This window comes from Muntiacus reevesi, chromosome 19, assembly GCF_963930625.1.
Source record: "Muntiacus reevesi chromosome 19, mMunRee1.1, whole genome shotgun sequence".
Classification (NCBI taxonomy): Eukaryota; Metazoa; Chordata; class Mammalia; order Artiodactyla; family Cervidae; genus Muntiacus; species Muntiacus reevesi.
Window position 1 is genome coordinate 14,798,768 of NC_089267.1, and position 15,930 is coordinate 14,814,697.

At 42.0% G+C, this 15,930-nt stretch overlaps 1 protein-coding gene across 1 annotated transcript in view; it reads right to left on the reverse strand.

Annotated features, from left to right (window-relative positions):
* IMPG1 (interphotoreceptor matrix proteoglycan 1) overlaps positions 1-15,930 on the reverse strand; it is a 146,632-nt gene that overhangs the window by 22,528 nt on the left and 108,174 nt on the right. The window contains 2 exon segments of the mRNA XM_065911797.1: positions 7,735-7,954; positions 10,917-11,446. Coding sequence (XP_065767869.1) covers positions 7,735-7,954; positions 10,917-11,446 — 750 coding nt within the window.

The following is a 15,930-nucleotide window of genomic DNA, read 5'->3' on the forward strand; positions in this document are numbered from 1 at the left end:
GGAGGTGATGGAATTCCAGTTGAGCTATTTCAAATCCTAAAAATGATGCTGTGAAAGTGCTGCCCTCAATATGCCAGCAAATTTAGAAAACTCAACAGTGGCTGCAGGACTGGAAGAAGTCAGTTTTCATTCCAATCCCAAAGAAAGGCAATACCAAAGAATGTTCCAACTATTGCACAATTGCACTCATCTCACATGCTAGCAAAGTAATGCTCAAAATTCTTCAAGTGAGGCTTCAACAGTAAGTGAACTGAGACCTTCCAGATGTTCAACCTGGATTTAGAAAAGATAAGATCCAGAGATCAAATTGCCAATATCTTTTGGATCATAGAAAAAGCAGGAGAATTCAAGAAAAACATCTACTTCTGCTTTATTGACTTGCAAAGCCTAAAATATTAACTACCTGGCATTTTAAGAAACATTTTGCTGACTCCTAAAAGATAGTAACTTGAACTGATTTACCATTTACTATTGATTATGGCATTTTACACCTCTATAAAGTCAGAAGTTATTGTATAGAAAATGGATATGATACAGTGATTGTATTTTCTGTTTTGTGTTTAGATTTCATCATTTGCTTTTTTCCTCTGTTTAAATAAAATCCATTTCCATATCCTCTTTAAACTGTATTTGTCATCTAATGCTCAGTGGTAAAGAATCTGTTTGCAACACAGGAGACGTGAGTTCATTCCTGCATTGGGAAGATCTGCTGGAGTGGGATATGGCAACCCACTCCAGTATTCTTGCCTGGGGAATTCCATGGACAGAGGAGCCTGATGGGCTAAAATCCACGGGACTGCAAGAGTCAGACATGACTTAGAGACTACGACCACTATCTACCTGATTGACTGGTATGTTTTTCACACTTGGAGGCTATTCTTTGATAAGGGCTGTGGGAGGCATGGGTAATAAAGCCAGAAGCTCCTGGGCTGGGTAACATTGGCAAGAGACCGTCCAGTGTTTTGTAGCCCTAGTTCTAATTGCCTGTTTCTCCCAAGAAAACAGTGAGAAAGGGCAAAAGGGCAAGACATCCAGTAACTCAGTTTTGCTATATTTGGCCATCCTGGTTGGAAAAACTTTAAAATGGTAGGATAACTTCTCCATTTTTCAAGGAAAGAGTCTTGAGATTCTTTCCCAGAGACAAAGCTAGTTATATATTCCTGATGCTTGCTATTTCCAGGAGCTGTCCTTTATCTCCCTCAAGATTTCCCCTTTTAATTCTCTTTCAAGGAGAGTTTTCATCAATAAGTTCAAGGAAATACTTGCAAGATCAAGCCTGAATCAGGGAGGCTTCTTCTATTGGCTAAAATGACTTTTAGATATTACTTGGGATTTTGATTAGCAGTGTCTTGATCTGTGATCTCCCTTACTATGTGCTGGGGGATGGGCACTGCTAAGAACCAGCCAAGCCTTAGACACCAGAAAAGACCATACCGGCTACAGAGCCAGAGGCTGTGTCAATTGGAATCTGAGTCCTTGTTCTCTAGGAAGCTGAAGTAATTATCTTCACTCGGGGTCCAGGGAGCTGAGAGGCAGCACGATCAGGTGGTTGCACTGGTTTAGTATACGAGGAAGACATTTTAATCAGGTTTCCTGTCAATCAGCTTGACAGCTTGCACCCAGATACACCACCACAAGCAGAAAATCTGGATCAGCCAGTCTTGCTGAAAAACTGGGAGCAAAATACCTGTCATCTTCTAGATTAAAAAAAAAGAAATAGGAAGAAAACTATTGAAAATCATGTGCATATTTTCCCTTAATTTGTTTTAAAACCCAGACACCCATTTCTTCTATAATCAAAATACTAATTTTGTGCATATTTCTCCAAACTAAAATTGTATAGGAGAACTGATGCTATAAACACTTTACTGTACAATAAGTATGCAGGTGTTCTTTTTGTTTTAAGAACAACATTTTACATTTCAAGTTCAAGAAGTTTTATAAAATGAACGAATTCATAGAAGTATGAAATTAATGAACTCTGTGCGGAAGCATTTTTCATACTGTTCATGAGGTTCTCAAGGCAAGAATACTGAAGTGGTTTGCCATTCCCTTCTCCAGTGGACCACATTCTGTCAGACCTTTCCACCATGACCCGTCCATCTTGTGGTGTTGGAAAAGACTCTTGAGAGTCCCTTGGACAGCAAGGAGATCCAACCAGTCCATCCTAAAGGATATCAGTCCTGGGTGTTCATTGGAAGGACTGATGTTGAAGCTGAAACTCCAATACTTTGGCCACCTGATGCGAAGAGCTGACTCATTTGAAAAGACCCTGATGATGGGAAACATTGAAGGCGGGAGGTGAAGGGGACGACAGAGGATGAGATGGCTGGATGGCATCACCAACTCGATGGACATGAATTTGAGTGAGCTCCGGGAGTTGGTGATGGACAGGGAGGCCTGGCGTGCTGCAGCTCATGGGGTCGCAAAAAGTCAGACATGACTGAGCGACTGAACTGAACTGAACTGTGCAGAAGTGATGTTTGTGTTTTGAATTTGGTGCTATCTCTGCCTGGATTGGAATGGCTGTGAATAGTGTGAGAATGAGGTGGGGGTGTTTGTGAGCCTGTGTCTGGCTGGGCCCCGAGCACCACTCTCTCTTGGCGGGCCACTTCCCTCTCCTCGCCAGCCACCACCCTCCAATTCCTTGTGCCTCTGCCACCACAACTCCTGTGGCTGGTGTCCTGCCTCTCCAGCTCTGGTGCTGACAAAGATTTTCTCCTTGATCAGATCCTAACTTGGGCTCCCCTAAAATTTTCAAACTTGACCTTGTCTCTTGGACTTCTGTGTTTGTCTCTTTCTTGTCCAGTTTTGGCAGGAATGATGCTAAGATGGTTTGGCCAGAACCTTGCATCTTCCATATCTGATCGTCAGGGTCCTCATTCTCTGCTCCCTCCCAGGTGATGTCTGACCACCCTGGTTTGCCTTCAGCAAGAATTCTTTTAGGTCATTTTAGCCAGAATCTCTTCTTACCCCTGATGTTCCTTCTAAGTAATTTTCCATCCACTGATCCACTCTGCTCTTTGGCTACTAATTCCCACCTGCCCATCCTGTGCTCAGAGCTGGGTCTAATCTCGTCCACTGTGAGACTCCCTACACCCATCAAGATGGTACCCCTGGGATAAAGTTTCCCTTTGCATCTTTAATGAATGTCACTGGTAATTGTTTCTTTAACAATACTGGTTCTCTTCATGGAAGCTGTAAATGCCTAGCTTTCACACCACCAACCACCACAGGCCTCTTCATTGCCCAGGACCAGCCAAGGGGACCAGAATTCTCCACATTCTTCTCTATTCCTATATTCTCTCTGCAGTATTCAGGCCTCAGGTTTCAATGAAACAGGATTTAAAGGAAAATTAAGTACTTTCCTCTTTGTGGGATCACTCTCCGGCAATTCCCAAACTCACAGAAATTTTCAACTAAGAGTAACATATCAGAGCTAGCTTAAAACTCAACGTTCAAAACACAAAGATCATGGCATCCAGTTCCATCACTTCATGGCAAATAAATGGGAAAAAAATGAAAATAGTGACAGACTTTATTTTGTTGGGCTTCAAAATCACTGCAGATGGTGACTGAAGCCATGAAATTAAAAGATGCTGGCTCCTTGGAAGAAAAGCTATAACAAACCTAGATAGCATATTAAAAAGCACAGACATGACTTTGCCAACAAAGGTCTGTCTACTCAAAGCTATGGTTTTTCCAGTAGTCATGTATGGATGTGAGAGTTGGACTATAAAGAAAACTGAGCACTGAAGAATTAATGCTTTTGAACTGTGGTGTTGGATAAGACTCTTGAGATCCAACCAGTCCATCCTAAAGGAAATCAGTCCTGAATATTCACTGGAAGGACTGATGCTGAAGCTGAAACTCCAATCCTTTGGCCACCTAATTGGAAGAACTAACTCCTTGGAAAAGACCCTGATGCTGGGAAAGATTGAAGGCGGGAGGAGAAGGGGATGACAGAGGATGAGATGGCTGGATGGCATCATTGACTCAATAGACATGAGTTTGAACAGACTCTGGGAGATTGTGAAGGACAGGGAGGCCTGGCGTGCTGCAGTTCATGGGGTCACAAAGAGTCAGATAAGACTGAGTGAATGAACCACAAAATAAGGCATATCAGACAGTGCTCATTAGAAAGTCTTTGAAGGAAAAAGGAATAGCTTTGATGCCAGCATTGTTGTAAGGTGACCATCCTTGGCCATTGGGCACGTCCTTTTGGACAGGAACTTTCACATATTCACAGTTTGTAACTGTGGTGAATGAACGGCGACTGTCTTGGATTACACATGTGTAGAAGATGGTCAAGGTCTAATCAGTCTCAGCCAGTTGCTGGTTACATGGGTGACACTTCCCTCTGCTTTCTGTGAAATGACTAAACCTGCGAGGCAGGAGGAAGCCTGGCCTCCTCCCACCGTGTCCAGCTCCCTCTCGAGTGGGAGGAGCATTTCTGGGGGTAGGCTTCTCACTATAAATAGGATCCCTTCTGAATACTGGATTTACCCACTTTGGTTTATGTAGTTCATAAAGTTCTTTGTTATTCATTTTTAACTTTTATAAAATAATTTTTGGCTTTCTAAATCTGCTGTCCTCCAAACTCCTGGTTTAGGCATTGTTTATGCCCGGACTGGCTCACAGTAGTCATTCTTGGCAGACCTTGTCCATCTATCCATCTGTCCATTCATTCAATTATTCTATGAGTCTCCCATGTATCAAAAATTCAGAGCTTCTGAATTTTCCAACGATCTAGCCAGACATAGAGTAAGGTAATGCCCCAGGCTGCCCGATGCTCTCTAGCTTCCTCTATTGTTCTACCATTAAAGGAATCAATATAAATTTGGCTTCAGTAAGGACCAGATGGCACTAGCAGTAAAGAACCTGCCGGCCAAGGCAGAAGACATAAGAGATTTGGGTTCAATGCCTGGGGCAGGAAGATCCCCTGGAGGAGGGCATGGCAACCTACTCCAGTATTCTTGCCTGGAGAATTCCATGCAATCAGAGGGTTGCAAAAGAATCAGACATGACTACAGTGACTTAGCAAGCATGCTGCAGGAACTGAAACCCATCTTCGAGCTGTCTCATCTCTCTTACTCTTGGCTTCTTAGAGGAAAGGCTACACAGCAGAACTGGTCATGAGAAATTAGTGAAATAATTTCAGTTGACCCTCCACACAAATACCTTGTCATGGTACTTTTCATTTTTCACACTGGTATCCTGTTCATCTCACAAATTATTAGTCCATTTACTAATGACGATGCTATCATATTAACCACTAACGTTTGTTAGTCAACTATGGTGTGTCAAATGTTAGGCTAAGTATTGTAAATATGATTTTGATTGATCCTCAAAACTGTTACTATCTCCACGTTTCCAGTTGTGGAGATGGAATGAAGCCAAGCAGGACACTGTGGAGCTCCTGGGTATGGAAGCATTTCTGTGTCCCCTGTTTCCTGTTTGTAAGGAACAGACTCCAGCCAGCATGACCTTCCCTGAGTTTTAAAGGGCAGGTTTAAATAGTCCTAATCAGGGGAGGCAGAGGGTGCTGAGATGATGGAGGAGCAGTCAGGAAACAGTAGTGTAGCCTTGGGGCAGGGTCCTGGCTCTGCCTCAATGGATACACAGAAAAGTATCTGAGCTCTTTTCAAAACTAAAATCTGAAACAAATGGAAGATGTTAGCATTCTTCCATCCAGAGAGGATCCGAGTAGGATGACCTCAAGAAGCTCATCTAGGGAGCACCTGAGGTCAGATTAAAGAAACCCCAAAAGCTTATCAGGGGATCTCTTTTTCTTTTTTCTTCCCCCTCCATTTATTTTTATTAGTTGGAGGCTAATTACTTTACAATATTGTAGTGGTTTTTGTCATACATTGACATGAATCAGCCATGGATTTACATATGTTCCCCATCCCGTTCCCCCCTCCCACCTCCCTCTGCACCGGATCCCTCTCTCTTGAAGCCAGAATAAAGGAGTGTAGGCTGGGTGCAACCCAATCCTTGTCAGCAGCCCTCCCCTTGAACAATTGCTATAAAATGCCTCACCAAATCCCTCCCCCAACCCTGGGCTGGGTCACAGTTTTGAGAGGCGTGCGACTGCTGTGGCCCCCTTTGCAGTAATATTATTCTTTTCTATTTCGCCCAAAGTTCTGTCGCCGAGATTTGATTCGGCACCCTTGCACAAAGACTTGAGTTTTCAGCATCATCAGCATACAGATTCAGGACCATGGTCTTACAAAGTCATGACTTTCTGCAATGCTTCCTTCCAGCATCACCAGGGTCTCTTGTGCATCACTGGCAAACGCATTACCAGCTTCCTGCCCTCTTTCTAAGAGGCACCCAGTTTTCCCCTGCCTCAACTGGGCTCTTCGCTTGATCTTCTCCTATTGTTGGATGGGCCTCTCTGTTGTCTGTCAGCTCTGCAGGGGAGGAAGGAAGGGAGAGGATTGGGTCCTTGCCTCTCTTATGCTAAGTTCTCCGTATATATGTTCCTGTTTTCAATTGACTGGAAAAAATTGGTCTTCTGATTTCAACTGGCAGGGACCCCCTGGAAGTTTTCAGGAGAAGAGGCAGTATCTTACTAGCTTTTAGGAGGTCTTTGATTTCCTAGGTGGTCCAAAGGGTTTGCTTAGCTGCTTGTGTTCAAAGGTAAGTGCTCCAGGGCTCAGCACCTTCAGGGCTCTCTGTCTTTTTAATAATCCTGTTTACTAAGGTAGGAGGCAATTTTCTTCAACTTGCTCAAAGTTCTGCTCCGTCAAAGATAAGTGTCTCCCAACAGAGGCTTTTTGTTTGCATTTTGCCCAAGGCCTTTCTCTGCCTTGGTTGTTAGTCTGAGGAAATCCAGGGAGGATGTTACAGATCCACTTCACTAATTCATGGCCAATTAGGAAGCTTTGTTTTGAACCTGGCTTGAAGGTCGCTTTGCCAGTAGATTTGGAGCCTTGCCCCCTTGCACTCTGGGGAATTAAAAAATTTCCTCCAGTTGGTTAGAAAACAGAATTTTGAAGCTAATGGTGGAAACAGTTCCCAATTTGGGCATAGCTTCTTACACTGGTACACTGTGCTTTATTATCAGAACAAATGTTTCCTTTCTATTATGTAGCTTCAGGCTAAGCCCTTGTATCTTTAAAAAATTTTCCCCCACATCTAACTCTACTTTGTTTTAAACTGCACATGTGGAAGCTGATCTAGGGTATACAAAGAGAAAGAGACATGATTTTCCTCTTGGGTGATGGTGAAATGGGTTTTTTCTGAGTTGGGATTTTGGTCTAATTATTATTTTTCTTTCCTTGGGACAATGTCTCAGTTTCATCCTGAATTATGCTATGAAGAGGTGATGACCATGGTTAACCAGGCCTGGAAGGTTTCTTAGGTGGTTGCTGTTGACTGATAAAGTGCTTTTGACTTCTGGAAGGATGTAAATTAGCTTAGGTGTGAGTTACATTAAAAAAAGAAACAACTCCTAGGCATAGCAAAAGTTTTGTTCTGTGAGGAAACTAAAGCACCCAGATTGTGAAGCAAGAGGTATGCTTGCTCTTTGCTTTTTAATGAAGGAAAACCTTAACTTGCATGTCTTGGGGCCCTACCTTTCTACTATATTGATTCATAGCTTCCGAAAGATTATTTTGCTAAATGCCATTATAAGTTGATTTTTGTGGCCTCAAACTTGAGCTGCATGCTTAAACAAACAAACAAAACCAAAACACTCCCACGATTTTCTGGGTTGGACTTTTTTACCTGGTTCAATGTCGAGAGAGTAACTGTCTATTTCCAGATCAAGTTGTTGGGCTGCTGTGGAACGAAAATCCTCCAAAACACCTCGCACAGCCTTGGTGAGGTTATATGGCACTGATTTAGCAAATCTCACTTTGCTATTCACAATCACGCTCCCATTTCTGAAGTTAAGTATCTCAAGTTGCTTAAAACCCGTAAGATTGGATCGCAAATATGGAACCAGCTGCAAAAACAAAAGATGGTTTACTCTTAGTGGTGTTATAAGTGCTCAGCTGCTGTTATTCCACTTATACTCACATTTTATTATCTGAGGCATAAATTTCAGTTCCCTTTTTATATTTGTGTTTAGATTTAATGTGAGACCAGAACACCACTACTTAATGATCTGTTTGCAGTGATTATGTCCTGTATTTCCACTTTTCTGTGTATTGAGATGGATGGGCAGTGATTTTCTTCATGATGAATTGTGAGAACAGAGGATTGAGAAAGAAATTCTGGTCAATACTGTCAGCCAAGCAGGGATGCCAGGTTCAGTTATTAAAAAAAAAAAAAAAAAATCCAAGTAAATAAAAATATGTTCCAAACTGAGCAGTAGCAGATTGATCTATGCCTAGTAAATGGAACATCTGTTTGGAAGCAACAAATTTGAAATGACCTATTGAAATAAATAACAGCATACACATGGGCTCATTGGTCTATTCAGGGTGTTTATGTCACCAAAAATTCCCTGCAGTGGAAACTGTGAAGAACTTGGTCATCAGGAGACTAGATGTCAGTCCTCAGGTTGCTGCTAACCAGACATGTGACTTCATCAATCCACGTAACCTACTAAGTTGTACCTCAGTGCTCTTACTTGAATTGTGAGGCAGAAGAAAAATGGTTCCCTAAGGACTTTTTCAAGCTAGAATTTAAGTATCTCAAAATGATGCTTCAGGGAATTGTGCTTCACATTCCCACACCTGCCTCTTGAGACCCACAACCATCCCCCTTTTTTTGGCCACGCCCCATGACATGTGGGATCTTAGTTTGCTGACTAGGGATCTGAACCCTGGAAACACAGAGCCTTAACCCTGAACTGCCAAGGAATTCCCCACAGCCATGCTGGAGATCACTTTTCAGGAATGTCTGAAACTCAGTGATGTCTGCTTTGTTCCTGCCTCTGAAAGTGGGACCTCTCCTTCATGAACCAACACCCACAAACCCAGAGAGGACACAGATACAAGCTATAATCTCCCAGGCTTGGCCCAGACCTGCTTTTCCTTTGTTCCCGTCTCCATCCCACCAGACTCTGACCCAAACCCACATGTTGGTACCACCTCCAGTAACTGCCCCCTCAAGGTTATTATGAAAATATAATGAACTTTTATACAGAGTGTGGAATTACTCTCTCCTATTTTCTCCCATGTACTTTGACTAGACTCATTCTTTGTGTCTTAACATTGTTTTGGCCTCTAGTGGGAATTCCCTGTCCTCACCTCGTATGCAGACAACGAGTTGCTCCCTTTCCCCAAATCCATTCTCCTCTTCTTCATGGCTGAGGCTGCCTTCCTAGAGACCACATTTCCCACCCTCCTTTCCAGCAAGGTGTGGCCATGTGACCAATTCCCACCAATTGGATATGAGTGAAAGAGGTGTGGGCAACTTTGGCATCACTTGCTTAGGATATTGCTTGCCTTGGGGCTCCTCACTTCCCCCTTCTCACAAGTAGAAACAGATGTATCAGTTACCAATGATTCTACATGCAGGGCAGCAAAGGAGACACCAACATGAAAAACAGACTTTTGGACTCAGTGGTAGGACAGTGTAGGATGATTTGAGAGAATCGCATCGAAACATGTACATTGCCATACATAAGACAGATGGCCAGTGCCAGTTCAATGCATGAAGCAGGGCACCCAAAGCGGGTGCTCTGGGGCAGCCTGGAGGGGTGGTGTGGAGAGGGGTGTGGGAGAAGGGCTCAGGATGGGGGGGACACATGTGTACCTATGGCTGATTCATGTTGATATGTGGGAGAAACCATCACAATATTACAAAATAATATCCTCCAATTTAAATAAATAAATAATGTACCAGTGACCCAGCTGTGGATGTGAGTGTGAGGAAACAGCCTTGGGGTTGGCAGAGTTATAAGATGAAGGGAATGTGAGTCCCTGGATGACTCTGTACAGCAGAGTTGTCCCATTCACCAAGTGAAAGAAAATAAACTCATATTCTATTTAAGTTACTGTATTCTTGATCTCTTCATTATGGCAGCCTAGATGTATCCTAGAAAATACACCTGGACTTGGTACCCTGGGACTCTAGTCCTTGAGATTGTCCCAACATCAACTCATCTCACTTGGGGGAGGTGGGTATAGCACAAAATCTTATTTAAAGTTCACGTGAAGAATTGGTTTTTATGTGGTTTTAATTTGCATAGTGATTTAACTTACATGGACCTTACAAATATTTTTTTCTTATTTTCAGAAATTCGGTAATCTTTGTGATGGGTATTGTGTACTTGAATTTAATTATCCATGCCTGCGACAGGTTCATAGTTTAGCAGTTTTCACTGTGTATGTATTTCTACAAAAGTACATGGAGAAACAAAATAAATATGCCATTTTGGGGGGTGTTTCATAATCAGAGTTATATGCTTTTTGATGATGATCTTACTTTCTTTGTTAGTGGTTGGGATGCTGAGCCATTTTGTCATTTTATTTGTTTGCTGGTTTGTTTCACAAGAACATAAAGGGAACTAAAAAAAAAAAAAAAAGATTTCTTACACCTGAACACTTGACCTCTTCTCTTCTGGACTTATCTAGCCTTGAACCCTTTTGTCAGATAGCTGAAAAACAGAATGAACTTAGGAAAAGCCTGCTCATGCTATTTATAAATTCCAAGTTCAATTCTTGAGTGGTTATCTATTATTCCCAGGGAAACGAAATCTAGAGGAACTATAATGAAAAGGTCTTAGAAATAAGTTTGTTCCCAGATAGCCGAGTGGCTGCCTTATGTGTCTACCACAGAACTCCTGCCTATTGGATCCAAATCCATCTCAACACTCTAGCTGAATGCTGTCAGCAACAGGTATCTCAGATGCCTGTCTCTTCCAAATTGCATTGCTCAAGACAGCAATGATTACATTATAAAGTAACAACAAAAAGGAAAGGAGACACACGGAATTGTAAGTGGTGTTCACTCACCAGCTGTGTGAATCGCTGCTCCAGAGCTTGATATTCGAGCGAGCTCTTGTTAAACAGGTCGGTGGAGAAGGGCATGTTGGCCACACGCAAACTGAAGAACACCACCAACTCTCGGCCCCTGGCGGCGACAGTCATGGCACTGGTGGTGATGTAGTGCAAACCTGGGTCGGGAGTGATGTTCTCCAGGAAATAATCCGGGCTGGAAGCATACCCACTGAATCCTGGGACCTCAGAGGAGGCAGGAGTGTTAGTGAGATCCATTCCATATAAGTCGTCCATTGTATCTTGGCTGCTGGTACTCAACTGGTCTTCTGAAGATGTAGGCAAGTGTGAAATTTCTGGAACCAATGGGCTGATGGCAGAATAATCATCAGGGGGGACAGTAAGCCGTGGGATTAGTACTGTCTGGTCAATGGACATTATGTCTGTGGCACTATGATCAGTCTGAGAAAAGATGCTTGATGCAGTAAAAAAAGGTAGAGTTTCTGACAGGGAGGTAGAGGTCACAGCAGGTGGAGACCAAGAACCATCTGTGGGTGAAGCCTCTGAGACCAATTCATCATGTCCAAGCATCCCCACAAAGAACAGAAAGCAAAAAAGAAAATCCAAAGTTAAAATTAATTTTGGAAAAGGTAACATTTGAATTAACTATTTTAATATCATATTTGGTTTTACTTATTTTTTAATTTCTTAGATTTTTTCCCAGTTTTATTGAGATATAATTGACATACCTCACCGTATAAATTTAAGATGTATAGAATAATGGTTTGACTTACATATACAGTGAAGTAATTACCATGTTTAATATACTATTTCAAAAAACAAATTGGCACAGAAAGGGGAGGCAGCCCTGTATCCACACTTAAGGAGATAGAGGCTAGGTCTCTATGACCATTTTATTCAGGTCCAATACTTGTGGACATGTGAGTCTAAAAGAGCACTAATTGCCTAGAATTCTAAGAATTACTGCCCAGGGAGACACTGCACACATAGGGACCAGGTGGTAAAAAATGACTAGGTCAGTAGGTGGTACAAACCACAGATGGCTTTGGGATAGACTTGGATCCCACATACTGATCTGGAACTCTCAGCCAATTAGTCGGGCACTTTTGACCTGAAAATTTTGTTCACTTTCCAAACATGCAAGCCTGAATTTTATGCAATTGGACTTTTTGGGGATCACAATGATCACATTTTGGTAGTTTTACCAATCAAAATTTAAATGATGCTTTTCCAAAATTGAATGATCTAACTGAACAATTTGCCTGTTTGCAAAATAATATTGAAAGTGTGAAGGTCTTGGTTACACACAAATAATTTTAACTTTTCGTTGGCCATGCAAGTAAATATTTGATACTATTTAAAGGTTTTTTTCATTCCTACATGATTATATCTTGGTAATACTATGACTTTTCACTGGTTTCTTGAATAAGTACACATTGGACTACTGAAGTCCACTCCCTTTTTGGTGCAAAATTAAAATCAATAAGTATTTATGAACTAAGAGAGTGGTTATATGAAGCTTTCAGATAAAGAGATTGGTGGGTTATTAAAATATTCCAATAAACCTAAATTTCACAGCCACTGACAATATTTAAGGCATTAAGTAGATCAAAACAGGGAGCTTTCTGTGATTACTTTGGTGGCATTTTGGCAAATATGTGGGAAAGCTGTGCTCAAATTCAAATGCTAAGCATGATGAATGGACTGTCTGGAGGCAGATATAATCTTCAGACTCTCAGTCAGCTAATTTACTAGAGTGCAATCACCCAAACTGAAATTCCAAGTGATAAACAGCTCTGAAAGGTGGAATCATATTACTTTTATTAGTTTCTTAAAATAAAAACTGTCTATGGTGAATTGTAAGCAGATTTCAAAGAAGTTCCCCCTTTCTTTTCCTCTTGGAAGATGCCTAGGTTTGTCTACTATCAGAATGATATTTCTTAACATCGAAGACCTTTCTGGACATACACTTGTAGTTTTATTCACATCTCCATTGCTATGGACTGAATGTTTGCCTCCTCCCAAAATTTATGTGTTACAGTCCTCATCTCCAGTGGACAGTATTTGGAGGAAGAGTCTTTGGGAGGTAATTAAGTCATCAGGATGGAACCCTCATGAATGTAATTAGTGCCCTTATAAATAAGAAGAGACATGAGAGATGATCTCTCTCTGCTATGTGCAGATACAGCAAGGAGGCATCTGTGTGTTAACTGGAAAAAAGACCCTCACCAGGAAATGGATCAGTCAGCAATTTGATTTTGGACATTGCAGCCTACAGAACAGTGAGGAATAAATTTCTGTTGCTTAAGCCACCCAGTCTCTGATGCTTTGCTACATAATAGCAGCTCAAGCTGTCTAGAACACCTGTGGAAGGATCTGGGATGAGTGAATTGAAGACTTTGTGTACTATCAGTGGTTTTATTTGACCTCTTGGTGTTATGAAGAAATGCATTTGAATTCATGTTCCTGGGATGCAATCTCAGCACCCCTCCAGATGACCAGGGCCAGGGAAGAAGACCAATGACATATGCCTTTATTCTTCTCTGGGTCAGCATCTCACTACTCACACCTTTTTCACTATACAGACTTCAATCAGATTAAAACAGTCTGTAGCATTACGTTATCAGCCAACAAAAATGAATTTCTTTTTACCTTTGTAGCATCTTAACATTAATCATTCACATTCACAATAAACTCAACGAAGTTTGTTTCACTGATAGAACAGTTGGCTATTTAAATGTACATTGTTAGGTGAAAGACAGAGTTCCTACGGGACCATACTTACACTAAACCATCATTTGTTTATCTGAAATTTAAACTAAGTTGGTTATCTTCTATTTTTCTTTGCTGAATTTAGTATCCCTATCTAAGTGTGATTTTAAAAGACTCCTTATATTCTCTCAGCTTGATACTGAGTCCAGTAAGGCTATAGTCAGAGACTGAGAGAGACTGAGACAGAACTGTGTCTGAACATCTCCTGTGGAGGTACGGGTCAGCAGCGGTCTGCCACAGGGGAGTGGGCTCTGGGTGCAGCAGACCTGGGTGTGGCATAAGCCCTCTTGGAGGAGGTCGCCATTAACCCCACCATAGAGCTGCCAGAACTTACGCAGGACTGGGAAACAGACTCTTGGAGGGCACAAACAGAACTTTGTGTGCACGAGGACCCAGGAAAAAGGAGCAGTGACCCCACAAGAGACTGACCCAGACTTGCTCGTGAGTGTACAGCAGTCTCCAGCAGAGGTGTGGATCGGTGGTGGCCTGCTGCAGGGCTGGGGTCAGTGATTGTAACAGGACATGCATGGGATCTTTTGAAGGAGGTCGCCATTATCTTCATTACCTCCACCATAGTCTGGTACCAGGTAAATAGCAGGGACAGAACACAGCTCCACCCATCAACAGAAAATTGGATTAAAGATTTACTGAGCATGGCCCCACCCATCAGAACAAGACCCAGTTTCCCCTTCAGTCAGTCTCTCCCATCAGGAAGCTTCCATAAGCCTCTTATCCTTTTCTATCAGAGGGCAGACAGACTGAAAACCACAATGACAGAAAACTAACCAAACTGATCATGTGGACCACAGCCTTGTCTAGCTCAATGAAACTATGAGTCATGCCATGTAGGGCCATCTAAGATGGATGGGTCATGGTGGAGAGGTCTGACAAAATGTTGTCCACTTGAGAAGGGAATGGCAAACCACTTCAGTATTCTTGCCTTGAGAACCCCATGAACAGTGTGAAAAGGTGAAAAGATATGACACTGAAAGATGAACTCCCCAGGTTGGTAGGTGCACAATATGCTACTGGAGATCAGTGGAGAAATAACTCCAGAAAGAATGAAGGGATTCAGCCAAAGCAAAAACAACACCCGGTTGTGGATGTGACTGGTGATAGAAGCAACGTTCGATGCTGTTAAGAGCAATATTGCATAAGAACCTGGAATGTTAGGTCCATGAATCAAGGCAAATTGGAAGTGGTCAAACAGGAGATGGCAAGAGTGAACATCGACATTTTAAGAATCAGCAAACTAAAATGGACTGGAATGGGAGAATTTAACTCAGATGACCATGATATCTACTACTGTGGGCAAGAATCCCTTAGAAGAAATGGAGTAGCCATTATAGTCAATGAAAGAGTCTGAAATGCAGTACTTGGTTGCAATCTCAAAAATGACAGGACGATCTCTGTTTGTTTCCAAGGCAAACCAATCAATATCATGGTAATCCAAGTCTATGCTCTGACCAGTAATGCTGAAGAAGCTGAAGTTGAACAGTTCTATGAAGACCTACAAGACCTGCTAGAAGTAACACCCAGAAAAGATGTCCTTTTCATTATACGGGACTGGAATGCAAAAGTAGGAAGTCAAGAAACACCTGGAGTAACAGGCAAATCTGGCCTTGGAGTATTGAATGAAGCAGGGCAAAGGCTAAGAGAGTTTTGCCAAGAGAATACACTGGTCATAGCAAACACCCTCTTCCAGCAACACAAGAGAAGACTCTACACATGGATATCACCAGATGGTTAATACCGGACTCAGATTGATTATATTCTTTGCAGCCAAAGATGGAGAAGCTCTATACAGTCAGCAAAAACAAGACCAGGAGCTGACTTGGATCATGAACTCCTTATTGCCAAATTCAGACTTAAATTGAAGAAAGTGGAGAAAATCACTAGGCCATTCAGGTATGACCTAAATAAAATCCTTTACGATTATACAGTGGAAATGACAAAGAGATTCCAGGGATTAGATCTAATAGACAGAGTGCCTGATGAACCATGTACAGAGGTTTGTGACATTATAGGAGACAGGGATCAAGACTATCCCCAAGAAAAAGAAATGCAAAAAAGCAAAATGGCTGTCTGAGGAGGCCTTACAAATAACTGTGAAAAGAAGAGAAGCGAAAAGCAAAGGAGAAAAGGAAAGATATACCCATTTGAATGCAGAATTCCAAGGAATAACAAGGAGATAAGAAAGCCTTCCTCAGCGATCAATGCAAAGAAATAGAGTAAAACA